This window comes from Nannobrachium achirus (genome assembly GCF_963921795.1).
Source record: "Nannobrachium achirus genome assembly, chromosome: 13".
Lineage (NCBI taxonomy): Eukaryota > Metazoa > Chordata > Actinopteri > Myctophiformes > Myctophidae > Nannobrachium > Nannobrachium achirus.
The window spans coordinates 27,950,095-27,970,691 of NC_137833.1; the positions used below are offsets into that span (position 1 = coordinate 27,950,095).

Consider the following 20,597-nt stretch of genomic DNA (forward strand, 5'->3'; position numbering starts at 1 on the left):
AGGAGACACACAATATTATGCTACTACTACGTATCAACATTCGCAATGCTGAATAAACAAGGCGCTCATTCAATCTCACCTCCTGTAAATCATTTAACAGGGGGGTCTTCAACGTCTTCAGGCCAAGGACCCCTTAGTTAAGAGAGAGATGAAGCAGGGACCCCCACAACCTCTTCATAGATTTCATATAGTTTAATTGTTTGACAGCACAATCATTAGTGTATTTTGGATTCATGTCAATTTGTATTTTCAGATATTTAACCACTTGAACCGTCAATACTAAACTTTCACTCTGTACTTAGTCTGCTCTTTTTCCTCTCTACACCAAACCTCTTTGCCGAAAATAGCCGATCTACAAGCTCACAACGCCTCGCAGCTATTTTTGTCTAAAGTTCTCAGAATATAAGTTCTGGGTTCTTCTACAGGAAGGTAAAACTACCATTTTTATCTCTCTGCCATGCCTCCTCTATTAAATCTATGTTTACGTTTTATTAGCTTCTCCTCCACTCTTGTAGTCCTGTGTTTACTATGGCTGATGAGTCAGTGCTCTTGGAGAACTTGCACAAAAGGCATCACAACAACAGAGATGGAAAAACACCCAGCCAAGGAGGAAGGAAGGGGGTGGCGGGGCGAGTCTGATGCAGTGGATAACAAGCATTCTGTCTAACAGGCCATGTGACAGGGGTCAGCGTCTGCTCCTTAACTACATGACCCCCAGACAACAGGAGAGAGGGGAGAAACAGGACCTGAGTGGAGTCCCAGGCTCCCTCCCAGAGCCTGGGGGCCAAAGTCATGGACGTGCTGGCCATTGGGAAAAGCGGGACAACTCCCGAACGGCCGGTTCATTCCCGGACGGTCCAGGCCGGCCAATAAGAAAAAATTAAACTGTTTGCACAAAAGTAGTGAAAACAGCAGATCTACAAGCACACAACCCGAACGGCCGGTTCATTCCCGGCTGGTCCAGGCCGGCCATTAAGAAAAAATTAAACTGTTTGCACAAAAGTAAAAATTTAACTGTTTGCACAAAAGTAGTGAAAACAGCAGATCTACAAGCACACAACGCCTCGCGGTGCGAGGCGTTGTGTAGTTTAAATCATTTTTTAAAATGATAAATACAAAACAAACGGTTTTGGACATACAAGGTTTCCACCTGACAACGACGAAATATAAACTCATGCAATTGGCCCACTGGCTTGTCACTTTGTCACAAATCTTTGAGTAGCAGCAGCGTTATAGAGAGAGATCTCTCTCTATAACGCGCAATGAGGGCCTCTCCAACTCTTTTTCCCGGGCTGAATCAGGGGCCCAACATGTCCCTGGCCAAAGTCATGTCGTGCTGCTACTGTACCTCTGTTAGCAGCCGGCCGTGCAGCAGGCGAGGGGTGGTGGGTGGGGGGGGCTGGGGGCATTTGAATGAAAAGAACCACCTGTCATGGGAAATGTTCACGTGTGGAACTGAAATCCTCAGAAATGAATTGTAATGTGTGTGCGGGCGGGTGCGGGCACTAAAGCGTGTCTGTGATATTGCGCGCACTTCGGTTCAGGCTTTTATGTGTGTGTGTATATGTGTGGGCGCGCGTGTGTGGTCATCAGTGGTGCTATGAGACACTGGGAGACTGCTGTGAGACACAGAGCTGAAGGAGGCCTAGGAGCCCCAGGACTGTTCCTGGGCGCACGGCCAAGACGGCCTTGCTTTGAAACCTTTCTAATGGAACTGAGCTTCACCGTAGGCTTGTTCCATCGTGATGTCAATAGACTTTGATATCCTGCACAACGGGCACAAACACGCATTCGTCTCTGGAGAGGTTCCCTAATTGCTCCCAAGGCAAATATATTGCGTGCGACATGATATAAAAGATAGACCGTGTGACCCACAGAGCGTGAAATCCACTGTGACAGAGAATTAAAGTAATGAATTTCTGGTTGGATTGGTGAAAAACTCATAGGTGTGATTCTGAAATGATGTTAATTCCATGTGTGGGTATTCACAAGATCATAAGTTGAGGCCGTCGATTTTTCCTTTTTGTTTTTAATTGTGAGATTCTATTTATACAGCTGCTGATGCTACAATAAACGTGAGCGTTAGATAACTTGAGTTTGGGATTTCTTTACTTTTGTGTAGTGTTGAAAAGGATAAGCTACTACTTGTCAAGGGACAGTGGAAGGCGGTCATGTCTAAACACACTGTAATTTTTTAATGATTGAGAACCGTGACTCTAAATGGGGGTCACGATCGAAATAAAAGACTCAACCACAGAGAAAACATTCTAAGGGAAAGATGTCCGGTTCCAATTTCAAGGATAACAATTTACTTCCTGTTGGCAACAGATATACAGGGTCAGTTGTCTTTTTCTTTCAGTTCAGTTTGTTTCCAGTCAACTGTAGATGCTGGAGGACACATAATTCAGAAGCTGGCAGCACTACAAGAGGATCATGCCAACATGTTTGGATCTGCCAACCTGTTACTCTGCAGATACGATTCTGAGCCTTTAGGGTCTTCGGTTCATGTCAAGCCAGGAGTGGTGTTTTCTTTTCTATCCTCTAATACCTGCATCTTCAAGGCATGATTTTACAGAAGAATAATTAATAATTAATTTGCCTTAACCCTAGTATGCTTCATAAAACCTGAAGAAAAATATACCTTTTGTTTTGCTGCTACTGAGCTTTAACCGATATGTATTGTACGTATTTATTGTGTGTCTTAAACTCAGAGTTTGTTCACAAACTAGGAATTTGGCCTGGATATTATGTGATACAGTCGTACAGTAAAATTACATCTCTACTGTGGGGACTGAAACATCACAGTCAGGGAGGATACTCCACTGTCAGGTTTGGTGAGACTTGATAGGCGGCAGGCCTAATATTCTCAGAATTGTGGTTTCAAATAGCTTCAAGGAGAAGAGTGTCACTTAAGCAAGCAGAACAGCTGGCTTGTCATGTCAAAGTGCCATAACCAGAACACCTAAAGGGCACACAATCGCGTTCCTCATCCCATCTGTTTTTCAACATTTTTCCAAGAGACCGCTACATTTATGAAACAACGATTTATTGACGACTGGCCATAACCACCCCACTGCTGCTATTAGGAGGGTGTGTCACAATAATGATTTTATGGCTATAGTGACACGCAAGAGACCGTAAATGATTTTGCTCCATAACAAGAAGTCAGCCGGTCTTTAATCTTGGAGGGGGAGGTCAGGGGTGAAACTCACGGCAGTTTAAGTCGGGCGCTGGGCTAATCGCTCTACAATGAACCTGAGTGGCCTCGAGGTGAAGGTGATCCACCCGGCTGTGTCTTCACATGCACGACCCCGGGGAAAGACAAGGGCTAAGACTAAACAAAACAGAAAACAAGCGGACAAGGGGAGAGGGAGTGAGAAGAGCTGAGTGACATTACAAGACAGACAGAGCATTACTCTTGTGAAAACACACACTCTTCATTGCACTTTCACTTTTCATCAAGTGTTTTTGGCGGCTCAGAGGCTGAAGGAATGCACCCCGGGGCAGCCTGCAGCTTACCCCGACACATCACCACTCCACTAGCCCCCCCCCCCCCCCCCCCACCCTCAGTCCCAGTCCCACCCTACATCCTGACATGTCCACCACATATATAATCCAATAATGCAATGGTTCTCAAAACCTTTCATGTCAAGGACCTCCAAAATGATATGCATTTGGCCATGGACCCCCTATATGACATGTCTTTGTGCTATAGGGGCTCACATAAGAGAAGATTTGTCAAATATCTCACAAATAGTCGATCAAAACACCTTGCATCGTGACGTGTTGTGAGCCAATAGATGGCTATTTACGACTGAATGGGAAATAAAATAGGTTATTTAACTGTTTCTCATTTTGCTGGGGACCCCATGGAACGCCTAAGGATTACTGGGGGTCCCCAGAACCATTTTGAGAACCACTGCAATAATGTATCTGGAGCATCATCTGGGATGACCGTTGGTCCGATCCACTTCCGGCTCAGCACTGCAAATTCTCGGGTCATATGGGGCAGACAGGGCACGTTTTGAAGTCAGTCCATCGGACGGTGCCCACATGACGTCTGGTCTGGGACAGCCATAGAAAGAGGTTTTATGAATTCATAGATTTTGAATATCTTCTCATATTGATATCATCCAAAATAGGGACAGCTAGTTCGAAGATGGTTCATCTTTTATCCTGCTTTTATGTGCATTCTTCTATCATGTGATTCTCTTTCACATAATGAACATATTTGTGATGTGATAAGACTGACATTACACTCAAAAACAAAGTTACACAAACTAGTGTCAAGTCTATTTCCTCTGCACTTTCCATGAACCTGAGGTTCCAGGCTAGGATATGGCCCCGTCATCTCCTCAGTCTCACGCTTGCTTTATTGAGATTGATCTTTACAGGTCAAGTGTGGGCATGACAGAAAGCCTTCTTCTCCTCCGTCCATCTCAGTCTTTTACAGCTTTGTGGCTGCAGGCAGCAGTCAATGAGAGAAAATGATGAATATGAGCTGAGTTCACTCAAACAGGCACATGTCCTGGTGGTGAGGTTTCTATAAACATTTTACATAGCTTCCTGTCCAATATCACCGATGGGCGGCATACCATCTCTTCCCTCCCTTGCTTAATGAAGCACTTACTTTAACTAAAAAAACAACAATTTTGCCACACGTTGCTTCCCTCATACACCTAGAAAAAAGCAATGGTTACCCAAATTAGACAGATGCATTGTCAGGCCTGCGATTACTGACCCGACCACAAGCCATATCACTCTCCTAGAGTGAAATGTGTGTAAGGTGTTTACTTCAAACAATTCCCATGGGCTGGCACAATGTAAACACAAATCAACCAGCAATGACAAAAACAAAAATCCTAATTGGTCAGGGATAAGTCTAATTGGTGAGGGATATAAGTCTAATTGGTCATGGATAAGTCATGGATAGATGTTCTTCTTTTCTGCAGCCTTCAACGAGAAGCTTTCAGAAAGTAAGAACTACAGGAGTGGTTGCTAGCAGTTCGAGATGCGATCTATGAGAGCGCAACACTACATCAAGCTCTGACTGTACAACGTATCCACTGATTCTAATCAACATTCATGGTGTTCAAAGGTACAGTGACTAGGTGCACTGTGCGCTAAAATAATTGGCCCCATGTGCATCTATTATTTATCTATGAATGTGCGGTTCACTGGTGGTGTGAAAATATGGTCATAGGTTTCTGTTAAGACTTACAACAAACAGCTACAAATGTTATCCACAAATGGTTCAACCACCACTTCTTTGCAGTTCCACTGTGTTGTCATGGAATATATAAGACGTACAGTATAGGCTAGTATCTTAAATTGGCAAATATTGATGTGACACGTTTACAAGGACAATTGTACCGTTTAAATATTTTCAGGACATTGTTTCAGAATTATCTATCTCAGGTGCTCCTATAACTATGCAATGACTTTGTATAAGGAATAGTAAATTCAGGTGAATACTTTATTAGTAGTTTGCATAGTTCTCAGGAACTCAGTCACCGCTCATGAATGAACCGATGATGAATTGATAAAGTGAATCAACTATTGATTAATGATTTCATCAATACTTTGTATCCGTACCATTAAAAGCCTATCTTCACAAATAATGTTATAGTGCAGCTGAACTGAATCCATTGTTTAGTGGCAAGAAGTGATGCAACAACAATCCAAGATCTTTTAACGATAATTGACTTTTGCATACGTAAAAAATCATCAATTAACTAAATAAATAAGTAAATCAAAGATACAAGCAGTGCTCTTTTGAAGGTATGCTAATCTGAATTGATGGTGTACAGGTAACAATAATGGATGCACAAGCCATAGCATGACAGTGTCTCAGTCTAGGTTGATCTAGTTACAGAGTCTTGGGTAGTAGTGAAATTAAATGCCTGAGATGACAGGTCTTCACAGTTTGACGTTAACATCGCCGGGATGAAATCTATGAAATTTCACAGAAGAATGCAATTATTTTCTGACAGCATAACATCCCACAAGAACACCTGTACCTGTGAGATAAGGTCAAGCTGAAAGGAGGAGTTTGACAAGCAATTCATATATAGTCATTCATATAATACAGTATGGTGACCATGTTACAGAATTGGTCAATTTCAGTTATACCCATTGGTCATCTAGTTTTCTTAGCAACGGACTAGTCAATGGCAGAGCAGTCATCCCTCCATAACTTGGAGATACCTCTGTATTGCTGAACCTGAATTGTCAAAATTATCATAATGAATAAAATAAATGGTAAATTGTGCATTTCGATAGTGCTTTACAATGATTGTGCATTACATTCACCCATTCACACACTGTACATTGCATTTATCGATGGTGGAGGAAACCATGCAAGGCACCAACCTGCTCATCGAGAGCAATTAGTGGTTCAGTGTCTTGCTCAAGGACACTTTGACGGTTGTTGAGGGCTTTGCAGGTTGTGATTAGTATTTTGAAGTCAATTCTGTCAATTAGCCTTCCATTAATATATGTACAAAGCCTACTTTTCTCAGTAGGCATCATACATCCTGACTAAAAACAAAACAAAAAACACAAGTGCCTGAACCCTAGCATCCCTATTGTATTCATAATAGGCGAACATCTGACGATTAAAAATCACACCTAGTGTGAAGAGAGCGGTGCTATTTATGAGTTAATTTCATTAAGCGACACGTGAAGCTTGGCCAATGTGACCCTGGGCGTACAAAAACTTTGAGCGCTTTGTGCCAAGATGTCGACCAGAGGTAGGCCACTTCAGAGCCTGGATATTTTTGGGGGAACCGGACAATAAATACTGATGTCCTTGTTGTGATGTCATAGTGATGAAATCGCTATCCTTGACATCCTTAACATTTAGCAAAAGTACAAATTGGTGAAAATAGACAATCTACAAGAACGCATGGAGTTGTAAGCAGTGATTCAGAGCTTGTACGTATATCTGGCGTTTACTATTTAACCTACAACAAAGTATTCAGTAGGATATTCATTTGGTTTAACCACTGGTTGACCATTTTTCCCATGGCCGCCATTTTGCTCTTACCTCATACTCAGGGGGAGGCCGAGAGGGAAACATCCCCGTGGAAACACCCCCGTGTACGATGTAAATGCAAAATGGTCATTGGTCACAGCGTTGGTTAATATGGTCAATACATCCACTCAGGGGAAAACTGAATGAGTGATCATTTGACAACACCTCTGGTACAGCCCACCCTCAGTCTGTAGAATACTCTCCACATTGCAGACAGCACACAAACCGAGCAAACAGACCCTGAGTGTTTTCCTAAGTAGCCCTTTATCAGAAGGGTTTGCTGCGGTGTGTGTATGTCCACCACTACTGCTTGAGCTGCAGGGGATCATTGATAAGTTTGTATGGTTTTTCTATGGGGCGTTGATATCATCTGTCAGTAGTACTACGCAGTACTTTGCCGTGGTCTTTCAATCTGACATAAAATGTACTTTAGCAAAGACAGAGTGCACAGAGACTGCGCGTGGTGCATGCTTTAGAGTGCCAGGGAATGCCACTATTTTTTAACAAAAGCCTGATTGTAAATTGTTCAGCCAGGGATGAGGGATTACCTTCAAAAATATGGGGGTTAGACTTTTTATCACCCTGCTCTTAAAGGTGTGTTTCAGTGCTTACACAGTGGAGCGCGTTCAGGACCAGGCTACATATGAGCAGCAAGCACTGACTATTACTGTTCCACTGGCATGCAGAACCAATATGTGTATAACTCCATTTACCTTGGGAGTATTATCTTTTTCTCTCTCGGGACGACAGAAGCCAAATCTAATATTGAATCCAATGGCAAACATCTGTCTTTTATGAGCAAATTTATTTTTCTTACACACCATTTATTTATTGTGCGTTCACTGGGTGTGGTTCAGGGTGTTTCTATTTATTTGTGTGTGTGTGTGTGTGTGTGTGTGTGTGTGTGTGTGTGTGTGTGTGTGTGTGTGTGCGCGCGCGCACACCAGTGTGTGAGAGAGAGAAAGAGATGGGAGAAAAGGTACATGCATATGAACACATACTGTATACTATACATGTACTAAACATAAAAAAAATTATAGAAAAACGCAATCCTAGGCGCTACTCTCTCTGCCAACCTGGGGAGAGCCCTGAACTGAGCTCATGCTTCCTTCAATGTGTGAGGAGTGAGCACGCCGCTTCTTATCATCTGAGATTGGTATTTCCCCGCCGGTAGGACGTAACATGTGGAAGGAACATGTTATTCCAACCAGTTCCTTTCCTCTCCATCAGGTGCCCTGGCTGGCCAGGGGAAGGCACATTGGCCAAGCTTCGCGGGATGCTTAATGAAATGAACTCATAAATTGCACCGCGCACTTCACACTAGGCATGATTCCTTTTTGCCTGAATTATACTTGGATGTACGCTCTGTCGTGCACTGAAAATAGAAGAATTACATCTACGAGCTCAACGCATGGCAGTGCGATTCATGCAGAGCTTGCTGAGAATGTGCTAAGTCAACTATAACACGCACGCACACACACACACACACACACACACACACACACACACACACACACACACACACACACACACACACACACACACACACACACACACACACACACACACACACACACACACACACACACACACACACACACACACACACACACACACACACACACACACACACACGCACTCGCACTCCAACCTGCAAAAGTGGGAAAAAATACTTTAGTCATGATACAACCTAAAATAGAAGCAGTCCATCCAACTCTACTTATAGTCCAAGCTATGGTTGGAGTTCTATGACCATGAAAGTGGCATTGAGCTACACATAAATAAATCAAAAGACAGCTTTCTAAACTAACTTTAATAATACGAATTCATTGGCCCAGTAAAACTATGCAGGGAGGGACAGCACAGCCACATAAACGTCAGGCACCACCACTCTGGCAGGGGCATTTTAAGACAGGAATTTCAGTGGAAAAACCACTAAAACCGAGGGAGTGACCTCAAGCATTTGACCAAGCAAGAGACAGCTGACAGCATGGCATGTTCTGACAGCTGATAACCTCGGTCCATCTTCTTGGTATGTTATTAAGTTGTTGGCTGGTTACGAGGTCTAGGCAAGAGAATGCTGTGTGTATCATCATCACTATGACCTCTCTCCGAAGCCTGTGTTTCTACATGCATATACATGTTCATGTTGGGGCTCTCTCAAGTCTATTATCTGACAATCACCGTCTCATTTTCCCCTCTCCAATATACTGTACGTACTCACACCTGCAGATTTTATGCAGTCTTTAACTTTAACCTGGCTTCAAAATCCAACAGACTGGAAAATGGCTTTTATTGTCATTAATAATAAGAGATTTATTGCATTCCATTTAAAACCTAACCAAGCCTCACGTTGATTCAGGATTTGGCTTGAGGCCACAATAGGGAAGTAAAGTCAATAAACGACTACAGCCACGAAGAACAGTTCTTTTGTCTATGATCCAAGAATGTACAGTAGATCGCCCCTACACACGTTCAAAGAAAAGTCAACTGCATTCATAAAAATAACGGACAGACAGATGTACAGTTTGAACATCGTTTTTATTTTTTACACCAGGCATTAACATGATTTAAAAAGATCTGTGCAACTGAATATGTACAATTAAAAAAAAATGTTGGTTGGGCAAATGGATCAAATTAGCAGAGCTCACACTTTCAGATGATGTATTTGATTCTATATCTGCAAGCTCAAAACAGAACACAGTTCTGCTGGTCAGCGTTAAGGTTAATTGGGTATATATTTGGCAAATATCCTTTTCTACTATGTTCATACTTGTCAATGGAACTAGAAAACAGGATGAAATAAATCTGACCAATGCATTAAATAATTTAAATTCAAGTCATAGTAGGTTATGCCATGGTTGCAGACGTTTGCTGTCCTCTTGAGGCAAGAGACCGTTATTACACTTTAAGAATAATGACATTGTAGGACATGGCTGGGGAAGTCCTTTAACATAAAACTGTAAACAAATATTCAGAATTAGCAAATCGCTCCTGTAGAAGAGGAAGCTTTTTAATGTGCCAATATTTATATTATCTGATATGATTATATGTGTTTTGATGCTACCTTGTGCTGCCCGCTCAGGATTAAGAGTTGTAAAATGTGCAGTATATCATAATAGGCCCAACTGTATGCCTTAAAGCTGCAATCCTTAAGTTTTATGTCCTCTCCCAAAGTAGAGATCACTGCAGCTCAGTGAAGAGGGAATTCCTGCTTAGCTATGCGAGATATCAAGCCTATGAGCTTCAGGCAAATAAGCAAAACACTTTTTTTCCAAGAAATCCTGAAATATTAATTTTTTATATTAAAAAAAGAGACATCGAGGTTACAGAAATTCATTAACTTCATGGGTGCCGTCAACCTGAGAGAATCTCTTTTTTAAAGAAAAAGATAAGGATTTTATTGAGACCATAATAATTTACATTGTGATCATAATTTACAGAGGATGGGGGAGGGAAGGGTTGGGTGAGCGTCATATTTTCTGTTTCTGCTGACTGTCCTGTGCCCGAATGCTGAGCTCCTCATCTAGAAGCTCCTAGCCCGCACCTCGAACGAACTGCCTGCTTCCTTGTCGTTGACTTTTAACAGGTGTTCATAGTTCTTCCTAGATGTCCTCAGGAGTGTGGAGATGTTGAGGATCTGAGGGGATCATAGGTCTGTGGTCATACTTCAGCACCATGGACAGTGCCTAGCCGTTAGCCAGCGATTGAGGGGAGGTACAGTATGTGCCAATTCACAATGTACAATCAGCTTGAAGTGATGACTTCAAGTGATATGGTCCTATCTCATACCACAGCACAGTTACTCCCACAGCCTATAAGCCAAGGCACTGGGATTTTAATTCAGACAAACTTTCTAAGCTGCAGAAATGACCAGACTGCTGGTAAATATAAATGAAGAAATCAATATCCTAATCGGTTACCTATAAATAAACCGTACAATAAGCTTTAAAAAGGGGTAGCTCACCCCCAAAATTACTTTTTGTCAATCAATTACGCACCACACAAAGCTTTGATACTACGGGTCCATTTGGTTTCATTTTACGCTCTCAAGAGTTCAATTATTATTTAACATCTGCATTACTTCATTTAAAAGAAGTCTACACAATTAGAGAATGTAGGATAATTGTTATTTCATTCAATGTTTGCCTGTTATCTCTCCTATGATACCACATCAATACAGCATGGAATTGTGGACAAAATCTTAATAAGATAACAAATAGTTTTGAGTCTGAGACACAAAACATCATCAAATGGTGATCCACGGCTCAAATGCTGAATAAATAATGAACCTTGATGTGAAAAAAAAAATGAAAAAAATATATAAATGCAATCTGGGAAGTCTCCATGTCCAGATGAAATTCCAGCCAAATTTGTAAGAGGATCTATGCTCTTCTCTCCACAACTAACAATACTCGTCCCCACAATATTGCTTACACTGTTTATCATCTGTGATACATATTTCTTTCTGCCTTTATTGGATCATATTAATGAAGAGAGAGAAGAAAGGGGGAGAGACACTGGAGAGACATGCAGCAAAGGCCGTGGGGCTCAGGATTTGAACCCATGACGAGCATACAGGCTACATTGAGTCTAAGTGCCCGGACCATTGTTTTTTTACAGCATGACACTGATGTATGTTTTAAGATGCGAATGTGTTAACCCCTGGGAACTGTGAAGCTATGTAAAAAAACAACTACTTTAAACCCTTTAAAAAGATTTGGAAAAAGAATGTTATCCTTCTACACATTAGACCAGGGGTCTTAAACGTTTTCAGGCCAAGGAGTCAAGGACCCCTTAGTTGAGAGAGAGATGAAGCAGGGACCCCCCACAACCTTTTCATAGATTCCATGTAGTTTCATTGTTTGACAGCACAATCATCATTATATTTTGGATTCATGTCAATTTCAGATATTTAACCACTTGAACCGTCAATACTTAATTAACATGACCTTTCACTCTGTATTTAGTCTGCTCTTTTTCCACCTACACCAAACCTCTTTGCTGAAAATGGCGTTGTGAGCTTGTAGATCTGCAATTTTTGGCTAAAGTTCTCGGAATATGGGCGCTAGGGTGGTTGATATGAAAAAAAGAGAAAAAGGTTTTTACCACACAAAGATTTGGAGGACCCCCTGTAGTAACTCTGAGGACTCCCTAGGGGTCCCGGACCCCCTGTTGAAGACCCCTGCATTAGACCAATTCAGCATTTACTTTTCATCTTTATGGTATCAGGTAGGCAAGTAGTACTGCTTGAAGCTCATAAGCACAATATCCCCCCCCCAGACTTAGCAGGGATTCTCACTTGAAAGAGTGGTACAAGTAGTTTGGACTCCTATGCAGGAGACCCGGGTTCGAATCCCGGGTAGGATAGGAAACTTACCGGTTACAGCTTTATTTAGCTCAGAAGGCTGTCGTGTCACCAAAGTCTTTGTTCCACCGTGCATACAAGTCAAGAGTCTGTGGATGGACGCTGGGCTTTATACGTTTCAAGGAATCTTCAAAGTCTTTAAGTTGGATGTTCCGCACCTGCACATACAAATAAACATAACCATAGCAGCATATATTTAAACAGCAATATATTAAAAAACATTGGTGTTATAACACTTTTTTTCACAAAGGCACAGTTATCAAAAGGCATTTTGAGATTGTATCAACTCACCTCACTAGCAGCCATGTTCCGGACTTGTGTCGGTCCCAATTCTGTGTTAAAGATCATTTCATTACTCAATAAGAAGCCAATCGACTACACAGAAGCCAAAATATAAGTATGATTAGGCTAATATCAGAAACTAATCTTACCCCTAATTGGTCCAAGTGCAGCATCTTTGGCTAATGAAGTCAGATCACTTCCTGAGTAACCCACAGTCACTCTGAAAATAAATGCCCAAGAATTAACTAAATGTAAAAAGATATAAATGCCCAAGAATTAACAAAATATAAAAAGATAAAGCATAATGACATACAATAGTAGTTGCGTGCAATGAATGTAGGAGTGGAACTCACTTTGCTAAATGGCCCATCTCTTTTTCCTTAAGTGGATTCCCATGCTTTCCCAATAGATTTTTGAGCAGCTTGAATCTTGTCTGAGAAAGGTAAAACCACACCATATGAATTATAAAGTCAAACATCTTGCACCTCAGATCAGATTTCAAAGACACACTTCAACATCTGCACGTTTCATCAGTAAACACTCCTTGGCCTACGCTACTCCATAGTTACCTCCTCGTTTGGTAAAGCCACATAGATTCTCTTTGCAAAGCGCCTGCAAGATAAACAGAAAATAATGAACCACACTGAAGTCCCTTGCACACAAATAAACACTGAGGGGCAAATTCACTAAGAATAGATACGGATAGTGGCCACTGATAACACCATAAATTGTGCATCACAGCCATGAACCAATTTAAAAAAAGATATTGCGCTAAATCTGAGAATGATATTACAGCATAAACACGACAAAGAACAAGGGCAAATTGCACTCGTCACGGTGACAAGTGCAATTTGCCATTTTTTTCATGTTTTGCCGAATTGTAGTTATCTATGAGGCAAATAATCCAGTAAATGGTGGCTTTGCAATGCACTACTAAAAGGAGTGTGGAGCTGGTGCCGCCTGAAAATGGACAATTCCAGTGTTGCAATCAAAACAAACACTTTTATTAGAGCCAATGGACTGGCAAGTTGACGCTCTTTTGTTCAGAAATCATATTTTACACGACTGACCCTCCACATTAATATCTGCTAGTTGAGCAGATGGACTGTTCTTGTTCAATTTACGCCATGTCTGGAAATTGGACTATTCATGAATAACACTGCGTTACAAAATGTGCTTGGGTTAGGGTTAGGGCCAGTACTCATAGGTACCAGACCAGTACCAGTTCTACTGATGAGTTGGCACTTGGCAGCACAGTTAAGGGTACATTTCACCCTTTGTGGGTGCTGCAAGTGGGTTCTGTGAGAATTACATGGTTTGTACAAGTTTGAAGGACGCAAAATCTGTGCAATAATGTTGTGAATTCACCCCCGAAATAACATGAATAACTGTAAATCATGTATGTACCGGAGTACTGCTTCATCAAGCTCCTGAGGCCTGTTAGTAGCCCCCATTACCAACACTCTCTCAGCTCCTTCAGACTGCACCTGAAACCAACAAGATCTCTCGTGAAAGCATGTCATAGGTCACTAGTAAAAATAGCAGAAAGCTACTGACAAAAATGTGAGTAATGCACACAGAGTTCAATGTAAAGCCTCAGCTGCCCCGACTATTATACTCGGGCAGCTTCCTGAGAGCAAAATGGCTGCTGCGTGAATAATGGTCAATGGATGGCAAATATGTTACTCTTCTTACCCCATCAAACTCAATGAGGAACTCTGTTTTTAATCGACGGCTAGCGTCATGTTCTCCTTCCCTTCTCTCACAAAGCAGGCTGTCAATTTCATCTGGATGAATATTTCAGAGAAAAAACAATGAGAAAAATTAATCAGTTAATATTTCATTATCTTCACATTTATTTGTAATTTATATTTAGCTTTTTACCTTTTTTCCCCAATTACCCTACCAGTCAAAAGGTTTGGACACAGCTTCTCACTTCTCACTCAATGTGTGCGAGAAGCTGTGTCCAAACTTTTGACTGGTGAGGTATGTCGTTACGCCAATTAATTCCTCCCCACACACATTTCTGTGTCGTCACTGTTGTTGTGGTAATCTTAAAATAAAAATGTTTCAACAAGTGTATCGTGTACTGTGGTCAGCACCTCATGACTGTTGCTGTGCGCTCCTATGCTAGTTTGTGTTGTCACTGTTGACAACTGCCAGTGAGGAGGCCCCACCGGGAGGAGCACAACACTCCCTGCTGACAGGTGCCGCCCCTGCGCCCCAGCCCTTAGAAATACATGCAGAGACACCGGAACCTCCCCGCCCGGCTTCCCTCCCACAAACGCAGACCAATTCTATTCATATTAGATGCTCGACAAAGCTGAATGCACCACGTTGCATTCGAACCCACACATTCGAAAACACAACAACGGCACAATCAGTCATAATAAAGCTAAAAGAAGTAAAGAAAAGTTATGTTTTGTTAGACTGAACAGATGAACACTAACCAATAAAGATGATCGAAGGCTGTAATTCCCTGGCAACAGCAAAGAGAGCTCGGACAAGCTTCTCACCCTCTCCCACCTGTGGTGGCGATAGCAAGACCAGACAATTATGACTTTTGTCCCCTACCTTCACAGTACATGAAGCCTACTGTAGAGTCCTACATACAAAACCGAAACTTCAAGTGTAAACTTACATATTTGGAGGTCAAACTGGCAGCACTGATGTTGAAGAATGTTGCATTCGACTCCACTGCAACTGCTTTAGCCTGGTTAAAAGGAAACGACAATGCAATAGATTTTTTTTTCTAACCGTTTATATGATGTTTTGCACAGTATTTATTATTATTATTGTCTGTCATCAAATGCTTCGATAATTGAGTAAAAAGGATCCTAATGGAAAGTTAACAAGCCATAAGATTTCTTGGGTTTAAAATTCTCTTAGCAGACCTTCTATTGAATTCTACTTTCCTGTGCCGTTTGTTCTCTCTTTTTTGGCAAACTGCAAATAAAGTATTCAATTGATCAAGATCATGATACCCTGTTACTGCAGGATGAGATCCACCCCTATGCACAAAATTAGATCAGCTAACCTGGTGTATCTGTCCTTTCCTTCCCTACAACATGCTGGACATCGCTACAAGCAACCTAAACACTCTCCTGGCTCCCAAGCTGTGGAACGACCTCTCCCCCTCAATCAAGACAGCAGACTCTTCTCATTTTCCTCTTCTCATTTTCCACCAAAGTCTGAAAATTCAAGTCTTCCACCTCACTCCTGGCACTCCTTGTATCCCTTCTTGTTACCTATTTTGTAAGAAGCTAAATAGTTTGATGTACCCAGTGAAAAGCGCTATCACGCACCATAACACACATTTTGATCAGTATTTACCGATAATTGCCATTTTGAGCTGGAAATGTCATGTAACTTACCAACATGGTCTTCCCATTTCCTGGAGGACCAAATAAAAGCAACCCACGTGCTGGACTTCTCAGGCCAGTAAACAACTAAAGTGACAACATAAAGAACAAACAACACTGAATTAGCCTAACAATATTAACTGTGGTACAAATGACACCAGATTACCAAACTGAAATGTACACTATTTCCTGTATTTCCTGTGATTACCTCTGGTCTTACTGAAGGGAGGATGACTATCTCCTGGAGGGCTTGCTTGGCCAGATCCTGCCCAGCAATGTCTTCAAAGCAAACAGTTGCACCACTGTGGTGAAAAAAGGAAAAGTACAGTAGCTGGCTGGCTGCACTTTGTTTCTTCTTTAATAATGCTGGCAGTTTCATTGTCAGTACCATAAAACCCCATTAAATGTGGTAAGAAGAGCCTCCCCCATAAATACCTGTCAACAATTTCATTAAGAATCAAGTTGGCCAATTTGCTGTCCACATTCTTGAAGTTTTTCATGTCCGTCTTTTTGGGCTGCTTCACGGCTGAAGGTTTCCCATTTTGCACTTTACCCACTCTTGGTGTAGCCTTGAGAGATATTAACACAAATTTAAATCTATGACCTACTAAAAGCAATTTGACAGTATATGCAGCTACACAGTTGAAGGCATTTTTATTTTATTTTTATTTTAAGGAAAGAAACATCACCTTAACATCACAGGATCTGGGAGCAGGTCTGAAAGAAGTGGAGGGCCTGGGTTTTGTGTGACCGCCTGCTCCAGTCTGGCTTTTTAGTCCAGGCTTAGACTGGGGTGGGAGTTCATTTGAAACATTCTGAGGAAAGCTTTTCCTTTTAGACGCCAGTGTAGCTTCTGTAAAAGGAGGGGAAAAAAGTAAAAATAGCATTCTTTCAGAAGTCATTGATCAATTAATCCAATCTTTATTTAATCTTGAATAACTGTTTTGAGTTTTTTGGCTATGTCATTATAGGCAAAAATGTTCACAAATGCCAACTCAACAAGCTCTACGCCTCGCGATGCAACGTGTTGACTGTTGAGCCTGTAGATTTGGCTTAAACAAGGGGTTAAATTCATTCTACTGCTATGCCACAAAAGATGTGGTCATAAAAAAAACGCTCTATTGCATCTGTCTATTGTATCAATAACCTAGATCAGCAAAAGGGGGTCTGTATACTCGTACAACAACCACAGATGTAGGTCCCATTTTAATCCTCAGAACAAGACCAGAACAAGACTGTGACAGCATACTGAACTTTCACAGAAATGGGATTAACATAAATAACCGCCCTCTCCCAGCTCTTTCCCCTTTTAAATGAATGCCATTAGGTTCAACTAGGCTTAATTGATAAATAAAGGGGTCAATTAAGAAGTACTTATGTATTTGGGGATGTCAGTGTGGGACTTAGAGCCGATGCATACTCCACTTTTAGAGACAAGTTTATTTCGGTTCGGCTTTGTCTAAACTTCGGCTGTCATTAATTCGGGGGTTCGGTGCTGCCAAGATTTTGTTACTCCCTGAACTGAACCAAAATAAATTCATCTCTAAAAGTGGAGTATGCATCGGCCCTTACAGTGTGTCATGAGGTGAAGACATACCAAGCCATAACACCAGATTTATCTTTATCCTCTCTATACCAGCATCAGCAGTACATCTTATATTGAGGTCTATTTGAGGATGACCTTCACACGGTTTCGATTGTCCTCTAATAGAGTGCGAGCGGAACATGGGGAAGTGAGGCGTTGGTATACAAAACGAACAGCAGATACTGGTGTGTCCCCTCACACAAAACATCAGAGCGAAATATGGTTATTAGTTTACCGAGTTGAGCTCACTCTTTGTGGGCACTAACCCCCCGGCTCCACTGAGCGTCGCGTCAACGTCAACGCAGGGAACGCTCCCGTTTTAATCAATGAAGGGTGCTCCACTGCCGACGTCAACGTCCGCGTCGGACGCTCAAATTCGCCCCGGTTCATTTTTTGACGCCGTCCGACACCGGCACGACGCCGTCATTTTGATGGAGCCCTAGCCTAACAGAGGAACTTTGCGTATGCTACATGCTTGTCTGTCACATAAAGATCCTGTACGCGAGTAAAGGGAAGTTGTGTTGTGTATTGTATGTTTCAGCTGAGCTCAGTGGCTTTGTGGTTAGAGTGTCCGCCCTGAGACTGGGAGTTTGGGATTCAAAACCCTGGTTGGGTCTTACCAAAGTCTCTGAAAAACGGGACCCAGTACTTCCTGCTTGGCACTCAGCATCAAGGGTTGGGGGTAAGTCCCTGCGTCATTCTAGCGTCATGTCCAGGGGGTGTACTTGTACATCAAGCTGCCTCACGCTACAGAATCAGGAGATGGTACTGTACTACTATGGGCCTCGTGGCTCACAAATTGCAATACTTAGTTTATTGTATCTAAAATATATGCATTTTACAAGTTTTTATTCATGGGTTTTAGTCTTCAATTATTGTTTGTACCCAATGTTTTATACAATTGTGTCAATAAAGTAACTTACTAACTAGTATGAGTTCATCGTTGTTCAAACATAAAAGACAAGATCCTTCATGATTTGGATGGAGGCAAGTTTGTGGAGATCCATTATTGCAGAATGTGGTGAATAAATCTCTATTATACCTCACCCTGAGGTCCAAAAGTGATTGATTTCTGACAGAATACCCCAGGGATATAATTTAGCATACGGTCGGTAGGTAAACGTAGTCAGCATGCATGGTGCTTCATCACTGTCAACTTGTTATTCACAAATCAACACTTACCCAGGAGTGCAAGTCTTTCTTTTGCCATGTTAAGATTAGTCACCATTTTATCTTGAAGTCTCTTTGACCGATCAAACTCCTCTCCTAAAAATAAACACAGAGCAAATGTCAAATTAGAGCAGCTCAACACAGACACTACTCTCTGATGTTTCTAGTTGCATAATAATCATTGATTATTCATACATCACCTTGTCCTGTGACCTCAACTGCAATGCCCCTCTCAAGCTCAGCGATGCCTTTCTTGTACCACTGAACAGCCTCATCCTTCACACCTGCCATTCCACAGAGCATGTTAACTGACATGAGTGGTTGAATAAAAATATAAGACTGTAACAGACTCTCTCTTTCATTTGGTGGCGGATAAACTGCACTCATAATCCCGTTGTGATATGCTATGGTTATGTGCCACTGTAAGTTAACATGACTCCGCCAGATGGAGGTTGTACAAGGAACTCAATACGCCACCATCTGGCGGAGTCAGGTTAACTGAGTGTAGTGATGTTTTGTCAAGCTACCATCTGCAGGTGGACACTATGGCAGGGGTCTTCAACGTTTTCTGGCCAAGGACCCCTTAGTTGAGAACGAGATGAAGCAGGGACCCCCACAACCTTTTCATAGATTCCATATAGTTTCATCGTTTGACAGCACAATCATCAGTGTATTTTGGATTCATGTCAATTTGTGTTTTCAGATATTTAACCACTTCAACCGTCAATACTTAATAAACTTGACCTTTCACTCTGTACTTAGTCTGCTCTTTTTCCCCTATACACCAAACCTCTTTGCCAAAAATAGCCAATCTACAAGCTCACGCTGCGAGGCGTTGTGAGCTTCTAGATCTGCTATTTTTGGCTAAAGTTCTCAGAGTAAGGACTATAGTGGTTAATATAAAAAAAGGAGAACAACGTTTCTATCACACAAAGATTTGAAGGACCCCCTATAGTAACTCTGAGGACCCCCTAGGGGTCCCGGACCCCCTGTTGAAGACCCTTGCACTAGGGAAATGTGGGCACCTCGATGTAAAATTGGCCATTTTGTCCCAGATGTAAAAAAATATATATATTTGAAATGATGGTCAAAAGTAAAATAAAGTATACATGATCATTACATGCTTAAACATTCGACAATAAAGGTCTAATATTTCTACTATTGCTACAAAACCTGTATATCCGTCATTTTGGGGCATAAACAATAAGTTGAAGGATAAAATTAAGTCTTGATAATGATGTACCGTACTGTATATATTATATTACATTTTGGACAAAATAGACAATTTTACATGGTGCCCACATGTCGTGCCAACAGCCAACCTGACCTGTATCCTCTGACAGTAGTGTAGCTGTCAACAAGCTAGCAGCTTAGCTACTTTAACAAAACTTTACTGACAGACAGTCGGACAATGAGCAATGACTATGACTAAAATATAATGAGCAACACACCTGTATCATCTTCATCGATCCTCAGTGCCTGAGATATGCATTCGAACGCCTTCTTGTGAAGACTTTTAATGAGTTCACCGTTGTCTCTGCTTCTGCCAACATTTGTTTTGGCCGACATGGTTCTTCTCTCACCACCACAGCTGAGTCAGCAGCGAGGCTGTTAATGAAGACACAGCTCTGGGACGGTGATTACACCAAGCTCAGTTTGACATCCAAGAGACCAGCCGATACAAATAAACAAATGCTGAAATATTTCCAGGGAAGACTTTAAAATATTGCGGTGCTTGTTCTGTTGCTTCATCTGATGATCAACAACAACAGTTCCGGGTGGGCGGGGTTGTTG

The 20,597-nt window shown here is 41.7% G+C and overlaps 1 protein-coding gene across 3 annotated transcripts; it reads right to left on the reverse strand.

Annotated features, from left to right (window-relative positions):
- Nucleotides 1-9,595: 9,595 nt before the first annotated feature.
- Nucleotides 9,596-20,564, reverse strand: LOC308296523 (spastin-like). 3 transcript variants are annotated; one of them, XR_013962628.1, is made up of 17 exons: nucleotides 20,255-20,564; nucleotides 19,004-19,087; nucleotides 18,816-18,899; nucleotides 16,738-16,901; nucleotides 16,484-16,617; nucleotides 16,257-16,350; nucleotides 16,061-16,135; nucleotides 15,328-15,399; nucleotides 15,137-15,212; nucleotides 14,382-14,473; nucleotides 14,094-14,173; nucleotides 13,256-13,298; nucleotides 13,040-13,119; nucleotides 12,836-12,906; nucleotides 12,696-12,736; nucleotides 11,912-12,562; nucleotides 9,596-10,998 (listed from the first exon to the last, which is right to left on the reverse strand). XR_013962628.1 is itself a non-coding variant. In XM_080739817.1 (17 exons), exons 1-16 carry the CDS (start codon nucleotides 20,370-20,372, stop codon nucleotides 12,437-12,439), a joined length of 1,434 nt encoding a protein of 477 aa, XP_080595943.1. In that variant the 5' UTR covers nucleotides 20,373-20,564; the 3' UTR covers nucleotides 9,596-10,676; nucleotides 12,417-12,436. The 3 variants fall into 3 exon arrangements, 2 of the variants coding, with proteins under 2 accessions (XP_080595943.1, XP_080595944.1); XM_080739817.1 differs by having other exon boundaries at nucleotides 9,596-10,676; nucleotides 12,417-12,562; XM_080739818.1 differs by lacking the exon at nucleotides 20,255-20,564 and adding an exon at nucleotides 19,331-19,388 and having other exon boundaries at nucleotides 9,596-10,676; nucleotides 12,417-12,562.
- Nucleotides 20,565-20,597: the final 33 nt, after the last annotated feature.

What these genes read in the sequence shown, in the direction of transcription:
- LOC308296523 (XM_080739817.1), bottom strand. Translation starts at nt 20,372, where the DNA reads ATGTCGGCCAAAACAAATGTTGGCAGAAGCAGAGACAACGGTGAACTC. An exon ending in CCAGATCCTGTGATGTTAAG is followed by an intron (nt 16,618 to 16,737) that starts GTGATGTTTCTT and finishes ATATCTCTCAAG; the next exon opens with GCTACACCAAGAGTGGGTAA. An exon ending in GAGATGGGCCATTTAGCAAA is followed by an intron (nt 12,907 to 13,039) that starts GTGAGTTCCACT and finishes ATTTATTTTCAG; the next exon opens with AGTGACTGTGGGTTACTCAG.